The sequence below is a fragment of the Colletotrichum paranaense genome, assembly GCF_030867605.1.
Source record: "Colletotrichum paranaense strain IMI 384185 chromosome Unknown Scaffold_9.1, whole genome shotgun sequence".
NCBI lineage: Eukaryota > Fungi > Ascomycota > Sordariomycetes > Glomerellales > Glomerellaceae > Colletotrichum > Colletotrichum paranaense.
The window spans coordinates 2,140,714-2,156,463 of NW_026848967.1; the positions used below are offsets into that span (position 1 = coordinate 2,140,714).

Here is a 15,750-nt window from a genome sequence, read left to right on the forward strand (position 1 = left end):
CTGGCAAGGAAAGAACATCGGAAAAGAAGGTCAGACCAGACCAAGATGTCTGAGAGCAGTCCAAACTCTGTGCACATTATTTCCCATTCCATTCGCCGCCAACTGCGGTCCCATCATTCCCCTAATGTGTGTCTGGCCAATGACATCCATCGACTCCCACAGCTGCCTTAACAACTCCATTTCAAATATCGATTCGCGAAAGATGCGAGCATATCCCACAAACAGAATCTGCATCGCCGTGGGAGGCAGAAATGCCTCCACGCTCGGCAAAAAGTCGAGGAGGAACTCTGCAATCGGTCTTGCCAGCAAATCGGAGCAGCCAAAGGCCCGGTCCTGGTCCAGCACGCAACAGAGAATGAAGATGTGCCAGAATATCTCCCGTACCGTCACGAATCGATCGCGGGCATTCGCGAGGAGGTAGCGCGGCCGGGCGAACAAGTCAAAGGCGGCGGCGCCGCGACTGCCAGTGCCCACGCCCATACCCGCGCCCATGGCCCCGTACGGCGGCGCGTATGCCTGGCTTAGTGCCTCGAGGTGTCTGAAGATGAACGTCGCGCCGCGGGCGAAGGCCTGGTCAAAATTTTGGGGATCCATCAGGGTTCCCATGAAGCCGTCTTCGTAGCCTTGGAGGAACTCAGGGACGGGGAAGAGGCCCTGCTCCATGAAGTTTCGGGTTCGGGGGAGGTGTTCGTGGAGTAGATCGCGCTCGAGCAGAACCTGCGTGCCATCGGGGAGGAGGACTGTGACTCGGTTGCGGATCCGGCCTGGCTGGTTGGGGCGCAGGGGCGTGGGGCCGAAGTTGTTGTTAGTGATGTTGAAGAGTTGCGAAAAGTCGAAGAGGCGGGGTCCTGGATTCGCAAAGGCTGAAGTGGAAGGGCCGCGCGGGTTGGGCCCGAAGTTGTTGAAGTTGACGCCAAGTCTGGTGCCAGTTGCGTTATTGAATCGAAACCAGTTGAAGTCTGGTTGGGGCTGAGTAGGCCACGGGCGAAACATTTCGAATCAGGAGCACAACCGGGTGTGTGAGATTCGCGTAATCCCATCAATAGTTAGGAACGCTACGAAAGAAGGGATATAAATTTGGGTTATATTGGAGAAATCTTCACCGGTCTCAATGTTTTAGCCTTATCGCTCTTGGCTACACATGCACAACCGATACAGCAAGCAAGGGCGGGGTCCGGTGTTTGTTGCTCTGACATAGAGCCTGTATGTCCCGAGTTCTTTCCGGCGGTGAGGACCTGTATGCAGCCGAATTACTGTCGATTCGGTGATAATCAGCTGTGTGACGGATGCACGCATAGCGGTCAAGGATGCCGCAGGGTACCGAAATCAGTGCGTTCAAACCTCATGAGGCGGTGGTACATAAGCAGAGTATGAAAGTATGCATCGTTTCCGTTCGCCACAGTGCGGATTTGATCTATGTAAAAGTTGGGTGGTCGAAGTTACAGGAGAACGGTTTAGGGTGAGGGTTTACAGATGGCCCTTCGTCAGAAACTCAACTTTGCCGCCTTCCTCAGTTTGTAAAATGACCTGGAAGCTACCGCAGACTTCAAACTAACTGAGTAGGACGTATCTTATCCAGTATGTAGATAGTTGAAAGACACACCAATACAATGGGGATGCTCACGGTAGACTGGCGGAAAGAACTCAGCTGCGGACTGAAGATTAGCAAGACGAATGCATGTTCCAGGCTAAACCACTGCATGTTCTTCTTTCAAAGCAATTCAATCACTGATCTACATTGAACTGATCGTTTATTTGCATCGTGAAATCTGTCGAAATTTCTTTTGCTTCATTCCCTCCTTGATAACGTACTCGTTACACAGCTTCAGATGTAGCTATTTCTGTGGCGAGGCACCCCTAGTGATCACCAAACCCAAGGTCTCTGCGGCAACAGTCTATCTAGGAATGGATCCAATCTGGACACAGAGGGATGGGTGATGCTAAGGCCTACCAGTTTCGAAGCAGTTGACATAGGTGAAGTGATGGAGAGATGAGTTATTTCTCACAGCCAACCCTACTGCCTACCGAGCCCTTGCTTAAAAATAGAGACGTCGAGGTCATCAAAGATTGCCCTGACACAGCAAGCTTCAAGCGCTTCGGCTGTACAAAAAACCCGACTCACCGAAGAAGTGGTGCTAAGCGATGAAAGACGTAATGAGGATAGATGGTTGCATCGAATAGACATCCCTATACGAGTTGCAAACCCTCGCTAGGATATGCGACGAACCAGCTGTGAATACGTCCCGCACGGCATGTAACTCAATATAATTTCCTACAAAACCTAGAAGTTGTGGCTTGCGCACCATGTTCGGAAGTATACAACACCGCAGGAAGAGTTGGGAAGGTGTTTACATGGGTGCCTATCCAGCTGGCACTACGCAGATCCTAGCCCCTTGGTAGAAGCCTGCAGTGAGCCCCTCATTGAATCATTGAACAAGACATGGCGTATCCAGACGTCGAAGACAAGCGGGCTTTGATACTCCCGATATACGCCCGTGTCACGCGAGTTGACCTGACTCCGGACTTAGTAGACAATGAAACCGAGGTAGTAGCTCGAACAAATGATGAACCAGGCGCGAACTCTTATCAACCGCATCCACTCCCTGCTTCTTAGCGAACTCATTGCACACGGCCCTGGAACTTTAAAAGGCTTCAAGCTACAAAACTTTCTTCTATCTCAAGTTAACTACTCAACCCTTAGTTTTAGCGTAACCTTTGCAGCTGGGTCCGAGATTCGAAATGAAGCTTTCCACAGTCATAGCGGCTTTGTTGCATTTGTCTCTCTCCGCCACTTGCTATGCAGCCAAGTCATTCTCCGCCTCGAATCTTTACTATGCTGCTGGCCTAAATGATCAGCAACAGACCACACTTCTCCAAGGCCTTCAGAGCGCTGGTGTCAAGGTTCTACGAGTATGGCTTGATGGTAAGAAACCTTTGGCCTAACGACAAAGATGATGTGTGCATACTGATTCATTTCTTGTCATAGGCCAATCGGGAAGCGAAAAGGGCACAACTTTGGACAACTTCAACAGCCTCCAGGGTGACGGTCCCGATGCGTGGGACGACACCGTACTCAACCGCCTCGACAACTTCATGGTTCATGCCCACGACTACGGCATCAAACTGCTCGTTTCCATCCACAGTTACAACGCTCTCGAAGCAAACTCTGACTTTTACGGTAAGTGGTACGGCACCGGCGACTTTTACACGAACAATGAAGCGATGGGGTACTTCAAGACGCGCATTGCGCATGTTCTTGGACATGTGAACCCCAAGAATGGCAAGACCTGGGCTCAAAGCTCTGAGTACATCTTTGCCTTTGAGGCGCAAAACGAAGCTATGCATCCACAGGTAAGACGACATTCCGCCGACGGGCGATATGACTAGACTGACGACGTCTCCAGGGGAACCCATCAGCCCTAGCGTCATGGCAGTGCACGATGGCACAGGCAATTAAGCAAGGCCTCAACGGCAGTACCGATATTGTAGTCACTACCGGAGGCGGTGCCTACGTCGACAACTCTCTACTAGACCCATACTTCAGCTGCAGCGCCCTGGACGTTCTTGCCATCCACGCCTACGGAGTTGACGATTTCGCTACGTCAAAGCTTCAGCCCTACGTCACCAAAGCCAAGAATGCTGGAAAGAAGCTCATCATGCAAGAATGGGGCGCCTGTTACACGGATGCCCCGAACCACAACTGCAACGGCGGCAATCCCATTGGTACTGGAACCAGAGACTCCAACATTCGTACTTGGGCTGCGAGTATCGACGCTGCCGGGATTCCGTGGTTTTACTGGCAGATCTTGCCCAACCCTGACCCCCACCACGGATGGGACTATGAGGTGGGAATCAACGATGTGAATTGGAACGCGCTCAAGGCGGCTGGTCTCGCCGCAGGCCAAGCAGAATCGGCATTCGACTTTGACCGTTATCTCTTGTGATGGGTATCCGTCAAAGTACACAAAATGGTTAACCGGTGGAATGTGCGCCAGTCATACAACAAATGAACAGAGAGGTTGATTGATGAGAAGCCAAGTCTTGAAGGCTATGTCAGATGAACGTCGATGTGACGCGGAGAATGGAAACAACCAGGCGGAAATCTCACAACTGTGAATTGGCCCACGTCCAGGCTAGTCCATGCCAATGTGCCTAGCCTAGGGTAGGCAGCAGCATCTTAGCGTATCTAGTATCCTTACCTAGAGCACGTACATATTCACGTATTGCCCAGATGGATGACCGGTAATTGATATTTCCGCATGCAAGCCTGATTCATTCTGTTCTTCAAGTAGCTAAACTATAAAACCTCACACTGGTGCCCGTAGCTGGCATCGTTACGATACAGTATTGAAATTGTTTCCTGGAACCACCCAGAATGGATATCACCCGCCAAAGACGCCTTCTCCTGGAGAGACTCAGCCCAGGTGATCGTTCCTCAAGGAAGTTTCAGGAAACTGCTGGTCGACGTGTAGGGACCATTGGTGAATGGTTTTTACAAAGCCCACAAGTACAGCATTGGGCCAAGTCTCAGGGACCGCAGTTTCTCTGGGTTCGTGGTCATGGTACGCACAGCTCGATTCCATCAAATTGATGAATTTGCGCAATATGCGCTGCTCTTCAGTCGCTAATTGCACTCCAGCATCGTCCGGAAAGAGTTGCATAAGGTATGGCGCTTAGTTTCTTGCCTCAAATGGCCCTGACGGTTCACTTCCCACAGTTCACTCCTTGTCGAACACCTTTCAGCAACCCAGCTCGATTCCAGCATAAAGTCTGCAGTCGCTTGTGTACAGTTTGAAAACACAGGACTTTATCACTCATTGGCAGACTTTGGTGATGCGATTACTTCCATTGCCAGACAGATTGTATCCCAACTGCCCGAGTCGTCCGAGACCCTCAGAAGGCTCATCTCTACACCAGTAACTGTGTGGACGTGGTGGTTAGACAACTTCCGGGTAATCTGGGCCGAACTCGAAGCATACTTTGAAAAGATATACATCGTCTTGGACGGTCTAGACGATCCAAATCCCGCAGCGTTTATCGACTTCATGGCCAAGCTTCGTCTCTCGGACAAAGAGTCGCCCATCAAGATTGTTCTGTTGAGCCGCTCAAAGCCCTTTGACGAGGTCCTACGAAGATTCCAAGGAGCGAGCTTAGAGGTGCGGGCAAGCCAGGAGGATATGATTCAATACCTCCAGCAGTCTTTTCAAAGCAACCACGATGTACAGGCTGGAGAGCTAGCCAAATCCGAGCTGGCACAAACGTTGACGCGATGGGCCGGGCTATTCGACCACCGGTAAGTGCGCGCACATATTCATGACCACAACCTGTCTGGCATTCGCTGATGATCAACGCTATCAAGTTTCATGCCCATATCTAGTCAAGACTTACTCCATTCAGCATCTCCAACGGGTTTCGATGTTTTGGAGGCTGTTTCGCGGGAACTCTCTCAGGCGAATGCTTTGCAGAAGGGCGCCACGTTTTGCGAGCTCGCCGTGGCTAGCATCACTCAGTCTGCACACGGGGACCTAATCATGACGATTCTCTATCTTCTCATTGCGGCCAAGAAGACTAGACACCATCTTAATGGCGAGGCTATCTTGGATGCATTGCGTATGAGCGATCAGTGGCTTGCAGGTGCCTTGTTAGCAACGACGGAGGATCTTGCCCGCATGTGCTCGGACTTTGTCTTTATCAATGAGCAAATACAGGTATGGGGCATCAGGTCTCCTCTTCTGGCAGAGCATCTCGATGAAAGACGTGCGACACACTGCCCAACGGACACAATTGCCGGCATAATCCTGCGATATTTGTCGAAACAAGAGTTCACAGCCGGCGCATGTGGATCATCTACAGCGCTCAAACGCCGCTTCAAAGAACATCCACTACTATCGTTTACCGCACGAAACTTGAGCCTATGGATGGCTTATGTTGACGTGGAAAGCATTTCTGCGGCTTTCTTACAATTCTCTTCCAAAGCCGCTTCAATCGATTCCTATTTGCAAGCAGCCGAAGCCTGGGAGTTTAACGAGGAATCAAGCTACGAAGAGCTTGAGGCTGTTGAAGAGCGCTGGAATGTCTACCCAAAGGGATATTCGGCGCTTCATCTCGCCGCCCATTTGGGAGCAGGGAAGACTATTGTAGGTGAACTTGTTCGGCTCGGTGCGGATGTGGAGGGGCTAGACAGGATGATGCAAACGCCCTTGCATGTTGCAGCCTTCGGAGCAGAATTTGAAGAAACGATCCGAGCCCTTTTACAACACGGAAGTGACGTGTCTGCCTTGGAAAATGGGGGACAGGGACCTTTGTCAATCGCCTTGGTTCACGGGAGCGTTGGAACGGTCCGAATACTCATTGATCACGGTGCCAAACTTGATATGAGCGATGAGGATCTTCTGGGAGAATGTCTAGAGGAACAACCGCAAGTCTATGCATATTTGATTGAACGAGGACTGATCTCTAATCAGACCTAGGTATATAATAGAGCATTGCGCATCGTGCGACGGAGACAGGTCTTGCAATAACTCCAATTCATCCTGGAGTTCCACTTCTCGACTCCTATCTCTTGTACGATGAGAATCGTCGACATTTGCCGTCAGATCTTGACAAGGCGCATTCCCCCCGTCGATCGTCTCCATCTAATCTAGCGCGTCTCCTTCCCCGACTCATGCCTAAGCGGTTGGTGTAGGTGCTTTCACCGCGCGCGTTATGGAGAAGGCGCTCAATTTGAGGCGTCGTGAGGGCCGAGGCCTCTTCTGTACGACTGGTTCCCACGCGACCATTTGCGGTTCCACTTGCGTAAAGACCACGATCGCCGTTTTTCAATGATCTTCTCGAGATTCCAAGCTTCGCCTGGATTGAAGTTGCAGGTGATGAGCGAACTTCCATTGAGAAGTTCATGCACCGCCCGCGGAAAGTCTTCGAAGAGAAAGCAACGACAAAGGGGGTTCGAGCCTGTGAATGCATCATCATCGTAAGACCCTCCCCAGGCTCCAGCCCTCCTCTCCGCCCAAGAGAGCGGTGGTAGAATACCTCGTTTGAAACATTCGTCCCTTGCCTCCTGCCACGCGGCGTCTCGTAGGACGATCTTGCGGAAGATTTGCTCACACTCCCAGTCTCCCTCTGAATCTCCAACGAACATCAACTTGAACGCATCCTGAGGCATCCCAGCTGCAGGTAAAGCCAAGGCCTCTACCATCCAGGTGGCTATAGAATAAGATATCTCGTCTGTCATCTTCTCCCTCCGGGGCAGCTCCTCCTCTCCAGGTTCCATACTCATGGGATCGCCCTGGAATATAGTATCCCATAAGCCGACGTGACGCTCGATGCGTAATAGCGGATTCTCTTGGCAGAACCGTATCAACCCCAAACCGTGGCTTTCCGGGTAAGATAGTGACGGTCGATCTTCTATGAGGTTGATGCGGCGAACATCGGCGCGAGACGATGGGAGCATCGAATCTAGAAACTGAATAGCGCCGACAACTGCTGAGTAACAAAATCTGGTCAGATCCACGGGCGGCTCGCGCTTATCGTAAAGATCGTCGCAAAATACGGTGCAAGTCTCGAGCCCGTCAGAGAGGATAGTCATGTCATTGACATCTTTTTGGGTGGGAATTGTCCAGTTCTGGGGTCTGAGCCCAAACAGTTGGCTCAGCGGAATATTTCCCCGCTCGAGATAACGTCCATTCTCAAGACACTGCCGACGCCGATCGATGATCTGTTCATATTTGCGATTCTCAAAGAGGCATCGGTGGGATTTGATCGTATTTAGAGTGAAACGGACAAAGTTGCGAAAAGTCGACGGAGTCTTGCCGTAAGGAGGATGAATATCCAAACTGTGCCACTCTTCTCCCTTCATCGCGTCTAAAATGGGGGCGAAAGCTGGATACGCGTCTAAAACTTCTTTAACCACTTGACGGGGGAAGAAGCTGGGATCAAGACTGTAGTGGAAGAGTGCCCGTAGTTCGCATTCCATCATGCGCGTCATGTTGCTGAAGTGACCAGCGTTGAAGCGGCCTTGTTGCGACTGAGGGCAGAACGCGGAGAAGGTGATGATATTATGCTGGAAAGGGTAACCCTCGCATCTCCAAGGCAGCGCGCTTGCAGGTGTACAACAAGTCGAGAGAGATAGGCTTGTCGTTGCCGGTTCGCAGCTTGTTGGTGTGCGGATTAAGCTTGTATCCTTCGTCAAGCTGAAGATAGTATTTGTAGATCAAGTTGCGCAACTCATTCGGAAATTTGAAGAAAACCAAGCCGCCCTGCGTGTCGCAAACGCGTGAACTGGCGATTTGAGCCATTGTGTGTGAGAGTGAACGAGCGTGTGCGAGTGAATGAGTGTGTCGAAATGACTGTGCGGAAACAACGAGGTATGTAGAAGAAAAGAGGTTGAAGGCAATTCGGTTTTGATTTGAGTCTTCGATGTGCAGGCGGGCTAGATATATGACTGAGTGAGCAGGTTGATCAAGGTGTCCGCATGTGCAGCTTTCTCCGGTACGTAATGTGGCTGAACTGAACTACCTAACGTGAACCAAGGGCTTCCCAGACCGACGAGGTGGCACAGCAAGCGTGGCTGAAAGTCAAGAACGGATGTATGGACAGGAAAAGCAAACTCACCATTTCATATGTCAGGGAGGCCTGGAAAAGCGGTATAGTTATAGTACATCACGAATCACAGACGGCTGAGGTAGAACAACATCTTTTTTTTTTAAGGACGGAGTATCGCCCAATTTTATTTGATTTTATATTCTGCCTTTGCTGGCTGCTCGGGCGGTTCTCGATATCGTTTCCACGGTATTAATACACGGTATCATTAGATACTCACACTGTCTCAGTAGACTATTTTCTTTTTAATTTCCTTCCTCCTTTTTATCTTTCCCTCCTGCAAAGTTCACAACCACGGCTGAATGTCGAGTGGGCATTAGCAATACGTTTCATAAATGATTATAAGAGATCCGTTTCAGGGACTCATGGTGAATTGAGATGAATGTCCAGGACACTTACATCATTGACGGCGATGTTGGGCGCCCGACGCCACCACCCTGTGAGCCTGCTTGTTGTCTGTTAGTGTTTCGTGCTGCCGAGGCTCCTGATGTCCAGACGTCAACATACCCGCGCACCTGGCTGAGTTTGCGCCCCCCTATCAGAAGATGTTAGCTTTCTCTATATAGAATAGATCTTTCTGGTCGCCACGGTCTGTGGGGATTAACGTACTCCAGGTGACAGCAGCTCACAATGGTGTGGCATCGGAGATGCCCTCGTCGCCGTCGTTAAGAATGATGCCGACCTCTGCAAGCCATGGCGGTGTTAGCTGCGAGCCGTTAATGACGCTGTCGGGTCGTGATCTTACTCTTACCACTGATGTCTGCCCTAATAACGGAGCCCGTTAGCACAAGTAATGGTTAAAGATTGTTTGGATGGCTTTGACGACAAACTTACACACACACACACACATTCGTTACCTCGTTTCCTTTGTCGAAGTCGAAAACGCTGCTGGAATGAATCAGTTATCGATTTGCCATGGCACACGCTCATGTATGTGTGTAACACACCTTCCCTCGCCGTCTGTCGCTGTCGCGCTGTCGCTGTCGCTGTCACTGTCCAACCGTCTACCTACTCTGAGGTGATCAGCTCACGATCAAATTTTCAACTCAACCTATTCACCGGTTTCTAGTCCTGAAGACTCGCTCGCATAGCATCCAATGTATCGCCCTCTGATCAAGCTTGGAGCCAGAGTCATTGATAAAGAGCACAAAACATAAGAAAGCGGCATGTCAGTTGTGTTCCTACCTCAAGCACACTTTGTCGAAATGCCGAGACGCCACCAACAACTCGTCGACCCTTGGGGCTTCCTCGATGGCTAAAGAAATACGGTCAGAGGATGCATGTGCGTTTTCATCAGAACACGCACCCAGAAGTTGTTCGATCCCACGAGCATCATACTAGACGACCCCGAGCTGTGGAGAGACCGCCTCAACAGATACCACATCCGCAATGTCGACTTGCGGAAGACGGACAGATACATCATTATAGCTGGTGATTTGACATTAGGTAAGATCCTGCAGCACCTTGAGCAGAAATTTACATACGCGTCGCCTTCATCGCCGCCCTTCTGATGCAACAGAGTGGTGTGGACAAGCCTAGACTTGATGGTATGATGGGGAGCTTAGAAAGAGCCCAGGCGAGCGTGTTAAATGGGAATATTAGGGAGAGGTTGTTGTTAGATAAGATAAAGAGAGAAAGTAAGGGGTGGTATTCGGCTGTTAGAAGGGCGATTAATGTGTTGCGGCGGGATCCTTCTGATGAACTTGTCAGCTCCCTGTCCTGTAACGTGTAACGAGAGTAAATTATAAGATTGCATACAGCATCTGCTTGCCGCATTAGTATAACCCTGTGGTTCCCGGCGGTGAACTGACCTACTCGGTGACGGCTGCGGCCGGCTGTAGTCAGTTGTGAAGTCTTGTTAAGTACGCAATAGAAACTCGATATTGACCCTGATAGACCAGCTTGCCCGTGAAGGCGAAGATGGCCCCCAATGAGGCGGACCGGACCCCAAAGGATAAGTGATAGTGTGTGTATTTATCACTGTCGAGGCATAACTAGAACTTCTCCCATGATGGATGGGCAAACTATGCATTGTAGTGCCCGAGTACTAAGCAAACCAGTAATGACCTGCAGTTCCACCAAAGGCTGTCTTCCCCCGGTCTCCCTCGTTCCAGTCTCCGAGGCAGAGGCACTAGACACCCCATCACGCCCCATCTCTCTTTTGGAAGATTTTGTCGGGTGTTTGCCGCCCAGACCAGCCGAATTGTTCAATGGATAGGTAGCGGATAGCCCACGCGGCAGCAGCCTTGGAATCACACGTCAGCAACTTCTTCAAATCATGATGATCGACTTGCTGATAGAGCCGTGTCCGCTCAGCTAACAAATCTGGACAGTGGATGAAGACATGCTCGACGGTGTGCTTGCCCTGCTTGCACGGGCAGAGGTCGTCGACGATGTCGCGAACCTGGTGAAGACACAAGGGTCAGCCAAGGGCAGAGACCGGCAAAGAAGAAGGGAATGCAACGAACATGGATGGAGAAGAGGTAGGACTTGAGTCCCACGACACCAGTCCTACAGTGGAACAACATGGTGCTCTCAGCACGCGTGAGCTTGGCATAGTATTTCAAGCTGGCTGGGCCCCATTTTTCCGAGAGGGACAGAGGACGGTGGTTGGCGATGCGAAAGTTTGGCTCGGTCTGATCCTCCCTCCGGTCTTGGCGAGCGTCGAGGTAGTTCTGCCAGTACCGCGCGCATGCCTCCTGAAGTTTGTTGTTGATGACTTTGCCCCGCACTTGCTGTCGGTCAAGGAAGTTCCGCCACGTTAACTTCGGTAGCGGAAAACCGCGCCGGTCTGTTTTCGTAGCTCGCTCCTCGTTGAGTTCGATGAGTTGCTTCCGGGCCGCGAAATCAATAGAAGCGGCCGTGACTTTGTAGAGGATGCGGTATGGGTGTGCTACGTTGTTCGCTGCGCTTAGGGTCTTCGGCATGGTACCGGTTGCCCACACGGTATCGAGAGAACCGTATTCCGGGGTGTCAAGATTGCGAGTGCGATGTTTTTGGCCGAGCTTCTCAAGGAATAGAGAAAGCGGCGGCACATCAAGCTCCTGGTGGACGACCTGGGTCGCTGTGGTCTGGTAAGCGCCGGCGACCTGTCGGAGACACGCCGCCTGTGCCTTGTCAAGCTTCGTGACCAAATTGGCGCTGATCTGCCAGCGGACCCTGCGTTCGTTGTCTCGATAGAGGAACCACACGGGAGCGGCGTATGCGGCGATCGGGCGGACACTTGTGATGTACAGGCGTCTGATGCTGGCGAGAGAGGGCCCCCATGTCGAGCCGGAAATACGATAGATGGTGCGCATCTTGGCTTCCATCTTCTCGGTAACCTGTCTCCCACATTGTCAGCGGCGTACTCAGCTGCATTAAGCTTGTCAGGATGTACACACCTCCTTTACGTGTGTGGCCCATGTCAAAGATTGGTCCAAGTAAACCCCAAGAAGCTTGATCACCTCCTCCTTCTTTGCCCCTTCCACACCAACGTCTGGTAGATCTGCCAATGGTATGATTCTGGGTGGCTCAGGTTCGTCGGCAGTTCTCGAGTTGGCCCCCCGAGTCTCCCTGTGCGATTCTGAAAATGCATGATATGTGTCTTGGAGGGGCCAAAGGCAATGCCATGCGGCGCGGTAGCGGCAATCAGGTCGGTAAAGGCCGTTGTCAAGATCTTGCAGTTTTCCTCGTAGGAGGGTGAGGTGACCACCATGCAAGTGTCGTCAACGTACGACATGGCTTGGAAGAATGGACTCGACGGCCAGATCTTGTTGAGTTCGTCCAGTATAAGAGAGGAGAACAAGGCGAAGAGAACAGGCGAAAGAGGGCTGCCCTGGGGAATGCCAATGTTGACCCAGAACTCCTCTGATGTGTATCCTGGAATAGACAAGGCAACGCGTCGATCAGAAAGAAATGAAGAGATGTACAGAACCATCCAGTCAGGGACACCTTTCCGAACCAAGATGTTCAGGAGAACCTCTCGATCGACATGATCGAAGGCGCCAGTCATGTCAATGGTCATGAGCGTTGCAAACATGCGCGGGCTGGCGTTCCAGCATCGGTAGACGCGATTCAGAATCAACTCGAGCGCTTTTGTTGTAGACCGTCGTGCGAATCCGAACTGATTGTAAGGGACAAGGCGGTGCTCAAGGGAGAGTATTGTCAAGCGATTCGACATGGCCTTCTCTACAACCTTGCCCATGCAGGATAACAAGGCGAGAGGACGCCAGCTCTTCGGTGTTTCGTACGTTGGCTTGTCCGCCTTTTCGACTATGACAGTCCTGGATCGTTTGAACTGCGCTGGATGATGCGATAAGGGAAAACATGCGTTGATGATGTGTTCAAGAATCGGGGCGATGATGCTTTCCTTCTCACTTTCGGGTTCTTGCTCATCTCTTGAAACATGCAGCATCTTGAGAGCCTCACCAGCAATCCCGTCCGGTCCTTCGGCCTTTCCGCGAGGGATACCGGAGATTAGCTCGTGAATCTCCTCGCAATCGAGTTGCTGTGGAGAGAAGTATTGCGTTCGAGCGGGATCGAGTGGTGGACAGTTTTGTACCGGTGCCGTTGGTCCGGTACTGGTCTTGGGCCAGATCGAATTGATGAGACAACGGACCTTGTCTGGGAGGGTGCTGCGATTTCGTGGGTCACTGGGCCCTTGAGATCAGGCATGTGAACTCGTGGTTGTGCCAAGTCCCAATGGGCGCCCACTCGAGCCAAGCCGTAGGTTCCTGCCATGATCTTTGTGCTGGATTCAACGAAATCGCGGTAAGACATTGTCGAGATTTGCTTGACGAGTTTGTCCGTTTGTCGCCGAAGAAATTGCCACTTGCTGTAGAGCTTGTCGTCGTTGTTCTGTAGGGTGCAGTTGCGCCGAGCTGCTTCTTCAAATTCAAGGCTGGCGTGGATACTTTCCTCGAACTTGCGGACAGGACCGGTGATACTTGGCGGCGTAACGATCGGGACGAATTTCGCTATCCTCGCCTGCATCGCTTCCGTAACGGCGTCGATGAATCGCTACGGGCGAGTGGAGAGGCGGCAAGCCGGAGCACGCACCTCATTCCCGCCGCCTCGGTGCCGTCGCACAACCGTCTTGCCTTTGCATTGGGACTTAGACATCGGATACCGCTCTAGCGTGGGTGAGTGAGGTTGAAATCGCCGCAGAGCAGTGCTTCCTTGTCCAAAGTTTCCACTATAAAGTGCACAGCGATTAAGGTACTGTACCCGGATAGCCCACTGCTCTGCTGTAGACATAGCTAAAAAAAAAAACTGCCCCGCACAGGCACGGTTAGCGGGGGTATGGGCAGACCTAGGTACCTTCCCACCCAGGCCATAGAGTACAACTTCAACTGAAAGGTGCCTGGCCGATCACCCGACTTACGGCTCCACAGGCGATCTGAGAATACACTTCCTCTGGCCTGCCTTTCTTCTTCCTAGCACGCTTCTGGCAGGGGTCAAGTCAAGGAAAGCAGCTGAAACTACACACTGTCTGTCCTGTCATATGTCTACGATTTGGCACGATGTGGGAATGCACTGCAGCGGTCGGTAGCATGTTGAATTAGTGAAATGAGACTCAAGATCGTGCTGATCTTCGTGAGCGAGTATGCGCTTAGATCTGGGCAATGTTTGACCAAGATTGCGTGACGAGGGGCGAGGTCAGTAAATGTCGACACTGCCATATCCGGAAAACGTACAAGAGCTGCATGGCCAATGTTACAGATTGATATATGGCAAATCAATCCCTTTTCACCAGGTAAAAGCAGTCCCAGATCTCCCATTATCCGAGGGGCTTCGTGAAAGACTTTAGCCACTAATCCAATCAATGGCCCACTCTCCAGATTACCTTGCCGTGCGTGCCTTAGTTCCGGCCGATCGGCACTGCGGGGCCGGAACCACGTTCCCCACACCCGCACGGCCGGCCTTCAAGCCGTGTAACGAGTCAAGATGTGGGTAGATAAGTAGGTGCCTTCCAATCCACGAAATCTAGAAGAGGGTTTCGAGAGTCCCGAGTGCGGAAATTTAGTCAAGCAACGTGCTGGTGGTAGTGCGCACCTAGTAGTTGAACCGGTATATGTCCATAGAGGTGTCCCGTGAGGGAGAGTTGACTGGCATGCTGGTGCGATGTGGCTGTCGAGGTTCGTAAAATGGATGGCTGGAACCGTGATGGCGAGACTGCAGCCACAACGGTGTTGATGATTCAAGTAAGGCTAGCGTGACATTGGTACAAAAATGTGACTCCTGCCCATCCTCCAATTTAGTTCCTCATTCTGTCACTAAGTGGTACTCTTTCAATACCTTAGACCACGAGCACACCAGAGCTTTCACTGACACAGACGTTTCTAAACCACAATGAAGCTCCAGATTCTCTATCTAGTTCTCCTCAAGTAAGCCTCCAACCTCTCTTACATAGCTCACAAATGTCGATGCTTACTTTCTACAAGCACCTGGATCGCCTCCGTCAACGCAGACTTCTTCCACTGTATCTGCCAGTCATGGTCATTCCACACTATCCGATCCAAAGAGGCCTGTATCTGGATGAAGAACGAATCCCTCCCCAAAGACCAAGTCACCATAAGTCTGGTGGGTGAAAGCGGCCCTTGGGCGGGTGCCCTTACGGTATGAAACATCTTCCCATCCCCTCCAAACCCCTTCATGTGAAGCCGTAATGGCTGCTGATCTATGTCGATCCGCAGTGTCGCATGCTGAATCCCGCCAAGTTTTGGGGTGCTCCCATTTGTTGGGGACAGTATGGCTACGACTGGCATGATTTCTGCAAGCCCGAGTGTAAGAACGATGGGAAGGACGCCGAGGACTGTATCAGGACCTACCGGTCAATCGCCTGACAAGACGGTGTTTGACGCAACACCTATTCGAAAAAGTGTACTTTAGTATGAGTGAATCTCAATATTATCAAGTTTTCAGTACTGCTCAAAAGCACTTTCCCTTTGAATACAGGGGAGGTGGATTCCGTGTAACGTCGTCACCTCGATGTGGTCTTCGTCTGCAGTAATGCACAGCGCCTCGTTCTCGTGAGGTCAGCTTGTCGAGCACTTATTGGCAAAGACGTAGCATTTATATCCAATTATGGGCCGATAGCCCAAAGGTGACTGAGCAAAGGGGTACGCAGAGGGGCAATCATATCAGTCTGCCATTGTGAAGTATTCTCTA

The 15,750-nt window shown here is 51.4% G+C and overlaps 7 protein-coding genes across 7 annotated transcripts; 3 read left to right on the top strand and 4 right to left on the bottom strand.

Annotated features, from left to right (window-relative positions):
* Positions 1–30: 30 nt before the first annotated feature.
* CPAR01_11494 (uncharacterized protein) lies at positions 31–993 on the bottom strand (the record flags this gene model as incomplete). The annotated part of the gene is made up of 1 exon (XM_060495753.1): positions 31–993. The coding sequence occupies one exon, from the start codon at positions 991–993 to the stop codon at positions 31–33; it is 963 nt and encodes a 320-aa protein (XP_060346101.1).
* Positions 994–2,739: 1,746 nt separating this feature from the next.
* CPAR01_11495 (uncharacterized protein) lies at positions 2,740–3,944 on the top strand (the record flags this gene model as incomplete). The annotated part of the gene is made up of 3 exons (XM_060495754.1): positions 2,740–2,923; positions 2,987–3,351; positions 3,405–3,944. The coding sequence occupies 3 exons, from the start codon at positions 2,740–2,742 to the stop codon at positions 3,942–3,944; spliced, it is 1,089 nt and encodes a 362-aa protein (XP_060346102.1).
* A 431-nt stretch (positions 3,945–4,375) lies between these two features.
* On the top strand, positions 4,376–6,470 carry CPAR01_11496 (uncharacterized protein; the record flags this gene model as incomplete). The annotated part of the gene is made up of 4 exons (XM_060495755.1): positions 4,376–4,562; positions 4,622–4,664; positions 4,718–5,293; positions 5,360–6,470. 4 exons carry the CDS (start codon positions 4,376–4,378, stop codon positions 6,468–6,470), a joined length of 1,917 nt encoding a protein of 638 aa, XP_060346103.1.
* A 248-nt stretch (positions 6,471–6,718) lies between these two features.
* CPAR01_11497 (uncharacterized protein) lies at positions 6,719–8,294 on the bottom strand (the record flags this gene model as incomplete). Its single annotated transcript, XM_060495756.1, has 2 exons — positions 6,719–7,937; positions 8,074–8,294. The coding sequence occupies 2 exons, from the start codon at positions 8,292–8,294 to the stop codon at positions 6,719–6,721; spliced, it is 1,440 nt and encodes a 479-aa protein (XP_060346104.1).
* A 1,559-nt stretch (positions 8,295–9,853) lies between these two features.
* CPAR01_11498 (uncharacterized protein) lies at positions 9,854–10,095 on the bottom strand (the record flags this gene model as incomplete). The annotated part of the gene is made up of 3 exons (XM_060495757.1): positions 9,854–9,874; positions 9,971–10,026; positions 10,083–10,095. 3 exons carry the CDS (start codon positions 10,093–10,095, stop codon positions 9,854–9,856), a joined length of 90 nt encoding a protein of 29 aa, XP_060346105.1.
* Positions 10,096–10,741: 646 nt separating this feature from the next.
* On the bottom strand, positions 10,742–13,572 carry CPAR01_11499 (zinc knuckle; the record flags this gene model as incomplete). The annotated part of the gene is made up of 4 exons (XM_060495758.1): positions 10,742–11,002; positions 11,067–11,921; positions 12,071–13,087; positions 13,162–13,572. The coding sequence occupies 4 exons, from the start codon at positions 13,570–13,572 to the stop codon at positions 10,742–10,744; spliced, it is 2,544 nt and encodes an 847-aa protein (XP_060346106.1).
* A 1,359-nt stretch (positions 13,573–14,931) lies between these two features.
* Positions 14,932–15,425, top strand: CPAR01_11500 (uncharacterized protein; the record flags this gene model as incomplete). The annotated part of the gene is made up of 3 exons (XM_060495759.1): positions 14,932–14,966; positions 15,024–15,198; positions 15,276–15,425. The coding sequence occupies 3 exons, from the start codon at positions 14,932–14,934 to the stop codon at positions 15,423–15,425; spliced, it is 360 nt and encodes a 119-aa protein (XP_060346107.1).
* Positions 15,426–15,750: the final 325 nt, after the last annotated feature.